The following is a 4,934-nucleotide window of genomic DNA, read 5'->3' on the forward strand; positions in this document are numbered from 1 at the left end:
AAGAAAAGAGAAATAAGAAAAAAAACTTATGCAAAATCTTGAACAAATTAAAAAAAATTATTTAAAAAATTATTTATGTGCCTTTTCTAAAGTTAAATCTTTAGTTAAAAACTTAAAATAGTATTATGACAAAGAAGTTCCTTTTTTTTTTTCAAATCATAATATAAAGAATATTATAAGTGATGATTGATGACATGTAGAATCAGTTGCTACAAATATATTAACATACAGAAGATCTGTATTTAGTTATAGATAAAATAAATGGAAATTTAACGTTTACTCTAAATTTGAAATAAATTTCAGGGAGAGCGTGTTCTAAAGGATTTCAATATTGCAAAAGAAGCAAAAGGAATTGGAAAGGCAAATATTCAAAATTTCAGTGCTTACGTGAGCAACAATGAGTTAGAGATCCGGTTATATTGGGCAGGGAAAGGTACTACTGGTGTTCCATATAGATCACAATATGGCCCTCTTATATCAGCAATTTCTGTCACTTCTGGTAAGTTATCTTCTCTTTCAGATTCAACTGTATGGCAGTTTGACAATTAGAAGACAAATAGAATTTATCTAGTTTTATATTTTGTCAACTTTTTTATTTTATTTTTAAAAAGTATGTGTTTTTCAATGCACTCTTTAATTTAGATATAGGAAGAGAAATGATGTAGGACGTATTTATGGAATGTATATGTATTTTATATAGCTGTAATGTCAGAAATAAAAATCAGACCGTCTAATTTTTAAGAGGTATAGAAATCGGATCATCCGATTTTTGGATTGACCCTCTGATTTCTGTACTTGGATCCGCCGATTTGTGTATTTCAATTTTTTTAATTTTTTAAGCATAAAAGAAGGTCCAATTTATGTACTTTGCATCATTTTAAAAAATACAAAAAATTACAATATTAAAATATATTACCCATCTCACTTTTATATCTAAAAGATTTAGCCGTTCTTCAACATATATATATTTATGTCTTGGAATAATTTTCAAAGTGAGCTTATGAAAAAAAATCCTTATCTATTGTCTTTGTCTCTATATTTTTAATAATTAGCAAAAACCATTTAAAAGTTGTATCTTATCAAGCAGAAATGTTTTTTTTATTCTTGTGTTTTTGTCACTTTTTTGTAAAATAAGAAAATAAAACTTTATGTATATTCTTTGCCAGAATTTAAAAAAAAATTAAAGTTAAAATATTTATAAAATAATAAAATAAGAAGTTAACCATTATATATTAACTCTGTAATTTCTATTATACGTGTGACTCTTACAATTTTGATTTAGAGCGATTAAATTTTCATTTTATCGTTTTATTAATTGTTTTAATTTAGAAGAGTTTGATTGATTCATCTTTTAATATATCTATAAAACATGATTATCGTATCTCACTATTATTAATAACCAACCAGACTCATTACCTGAGCACAATCACATATCTACAAGGCTAATGGCTGGAATTGTTGCTCCAACAGTGATAGTTATCATTATCCTAATTATTTGTCTACTTTGGTGGAAAGGTTGTCTAAGAAAGAAAACATCATTAGAAAAAGGTAAACCCACGAAGCAATTATATTATTATTGTTAACTTGTTAGTTGTAATCATCATTGTTAATCTTAGCTTACTAAAACGTTCAAGAATTGCCATTCACAAAATTAAATTTGGCTCTTCTGTCTTTTCTTTCTTAATCTACCAAAACGAAAAGGATCTTTTTTGGCATATATTTGACACACCTTTGATTTTATAATATTTATCTCAAAATAAAACATATACCTATTTATTAAAAAAACAGAAAATATTTTGTTAATATATAGGAGAAAATTATNNNTATATATTTAACTTTGTTGCTTTTCTTTAATTAAAAAGTATACATTTTATTATAATTAATGTTACACATTTTTTAAAAAATTACATAAATTTTTTAAATAATTGCTAAGGAATAATCCGATAGGAACCAGGGTGCCAAAATATTAAAATAGCCGTTATACTTTTTTTTAAACAACAAACTTCACAAACTCATCGTTCTTTTAGTTATTATTGACAGATATTTCTATCGTATTTAGCGACAAATTTAGTAAACCTGACATAAATTAATTACATATTTTCTATACTAGTGTATTACAAAGTTCAAGTGAACCTTATTATATGGGCTACTAATAATAATCAACTATGTTATGTGTATACTAAAATTAACTATTAAAATTAGTTACTAATATAAAATACATATTGAAATATAAAATACATATTAAAAATAAGTTAAATAACACATATATTTATATTTAAATATATGACAACTATTTTTTACAAATAATTTTAGTGTATAAATAACATTTTTAAATAATAATAACAACGAAAAACAGAATTTGTAAAGAGTTTGCTATAACAAACCTAATAACTTGAAATACAATTGTAACTAACTAAGCTTGTTAACCAATCAAACTAGACGAGTAATCATTCAACAATCTTGCAAATAATGTTCGAATAAAGTTATGGCTTATGTGTATAATATAGCTCTAATTAATTAAAACAGCATACCCTTTATTTTAGTAATAGAGTAGAGTTATTTTATCTAAACCTTTTAATGTTATTTAAATTTTCCCATATAATATATCTCACTTTGTTAAGTGCTTCTTAAGCAGAGCTAAGAAATTTAGATTTACAAACTGGTCTATTTTCCTTGCATCAAATTAAGGCAGCAACAAACAACTTTAATATCTCCAATAAAATTGGTGAAGGAGGCTTTGGCCCTGTTTATAAGGTATTCTCTCCTACTATCCATTATATATCATCGTTGATTATTATGTTCAAAACATTGCACATGTTTAAAAATTACAATAAAGTATGTTTTTTGTTTCTAAAAATTTTTGAAAAATTTTAAAAATACTCCTTACATTTAACTTATAAAGTTCATTCCCAATAATTTCGACAAATTTTTCAATCTTATTCTTCTATTCGTTATCAATAATTTTTTTTTCAATATTATGTTTTTTTTTTTCTCATCATTGTCAATTAATTTTTTTAGTTTAAAAAGTAAAAGAAAAATAATAAACTTACAAATTTGTTGTTTACTACATATTACTGGACTTTATTTTATTTTTTTAATTTAAAAAAAAATAATTTATTCTTTTTCTAAATAATGTAGGGTATTTTACCAAATGGCACTATAATAGCAGTCAAACAACTTTCGTCTAAATCAAAGCAAGGAAACCGTGAGTTCATCAATGAGATAGCAATGATCTCAGCATTACAACACCCTTGTCTTGTTAAACTTTATGGATGCTGTGTTGAGGGAGATCAACTATTGTTGGTATATGAATATATGGAAAACAATAGCCTTGCGTATGCATTATTCGGTAAATCATTCCCTAATTATATGCTTTTTTATTTTTTATTTTCATTTTTCTTAAATGAACAACATATATGCTTATTTTCGTTTTTTTTTTGTTCATTTACAAAGGGCCCAAAGAGAATGAATTAAAATTGAATTGGCCAACGAGACAGAAGATTTGTGTTGGTATTGCTAGAGGTTTGGCTTTTCTCCATGAGGAATCAAGATTGAAAATTGTTCATAGGGATATTAAGGCAACTAATGTGTTGCTCGACAAAAATTTAAATCCAAAAATTTCTGATTTTGGTTTAGCCAAACTCCATGAAGAGGATGCTACTCACATTAGTACTCGAATAGCTGGGACATAGTGAGTTACAATTTCTTACTCTCTTCTTTGAATGCATAAAAAATATTTATTATCAAAATAAAATGTAGAGTAACAAAGTAATGTTTTTGTTTATCCGCTAAGAAATATATATGTCGACATCTAATTCTTATCATGGTATATTTTAATTATGCAGTGGATATATGGCACCCGAATATGCAATGAATGGTTATTTGACTGATAAAGCAGATGTTTATAGTTTTGGAATTGTTGTCTTGGAACTTATTAGTGGAAAGGCTAATACCATTCATCGATCAAAGGAGGAAGTGTTATATCTTCTTGATTGGGTATGTAAATTACAATCTAGTTCTCCATTCTTTACTTTTTTTTTTTGCCGTACACGAAAAAATAATTATGCAAGAAATCATTTATACATATAAAAATATAAAATTTCAATGATTATTGTTCTTGTCGCAGGCACATTTGTTGAAAGAGAAAGGCATGCTCATGGAGCTAGTTGATCGAAGGTTAGGTTCAGATTTCAATGAAGAGGAAGTAATGGTGATGATCCAAGTTGCTCTCTTATGCACCAATGCGACTGCAAATCTTAGGCCTTCCATGTCTTCAGTTCTAAGCATGCTTGAAGGCAAAACCATTGTTCCAGAATTTGTTTCAGATCAAAGTGAATTAATGGATGAGATGAAGTTAGAGGCAATGCGACAATATTACTATCAAAAGGAAGAAAATAAAATAAATGAGGCCAACAATAATGTGTCACATAATGTTGTTGAAGAACAATGGATTGCTTCATCTTCGTCTGACCTCTATCCTATGCACATTGATTCTTCATCATATTATTGGGAGCAAAGAAACTAGCTAATAGAGTGTGTGTAAATTCCATTATACTATTCCATAGAGATCTTACCAATCGAACTTAACCTTCTACAAGACAATTTATGGTGCTATATATTCACACCCAAAAAAAGATGGTAACATATATTATGTTAAGTAGTTTAATCAATCATGTCAATTATTGAATGAGTCTTAATTATCATTTTTACATAAAGATAGATGGACAACTTCATTTAAATAGTCATTACAATTTTATTACGAGGACAAACACTTTTTTTTTTTTAATTTTTGGTTTGGGATAAAAACTAGATTATCTGTAATGTACCCATCTCAACTATCAAATAAGTTTGTATCCTTAATCCTCACTGTTTTTATATTTGTGTTTTAAAAACAATTTTTAAATATTATCCACTATAATAAAACAGTTTTATAA

At 26.4% G+C, this 4,934-nt stretch overlaps 1 protein-coding gene across 7 annotated transcripts in view; it reads left to right on the forward strand.

The window, feature by feature from the left end:
• The window catches only part of LOC107613258 (probable leucine-rich repeat receptor-like serine/threonine-protein kinase At3g14840), an 11,470-nt gene extending 6,773 nt beyond the window's left edge, over positions 1-4,697 (forward strand). For all 7 annotated transcript variants that reach the window (XM_021109266.1, XM_021109262.1, XM_021109263.1 and 4 more), the window contains 7 exons: positions 304-499; positions 1,408-1,548; positions 2,636-2,754; positions 3,139-3,349; positions 3,454-3,691; positions 3,846-3,996; positions 4,127-4,697. In XM_021109266.1, coding sequence (XP_020964925.1) covers positions 304-499; positions 1,408-1,548; positions 2,636-2,754; positions 3,139-3,349; positions 3,454-3,691; positions 3,846-3,996; positions 4,127-4,525 — 1,455 coding nt within the window. In that variant the 3' untranslated portion in view covers positions 4,526-4,697. The remainder of the gene's footprint in view (positions 1-303; positions 500-1,407; positions 1,549-2,635; positions 2,755-3,138; positions 3,350-3,453; positions 3,692-3,845; positions 3,997-4,126) is intronic.

The sequence above is a fragment of the Arachis ipaensis genome, chromosome B08 (assembly GCF_000816755.2).
Source record: "Arachis ipaensis cultivar K30076 chromosome B08, Araip1.1, whole genome shotgun sequence".
NCBI classification, from domain to species: domain Eukaryota; kingdom Viridiplantae; phylum Streptophyta; class Magnoliopsida; order Fabales; family Fabaceae; genus Arachis; species Arachis ipaensis.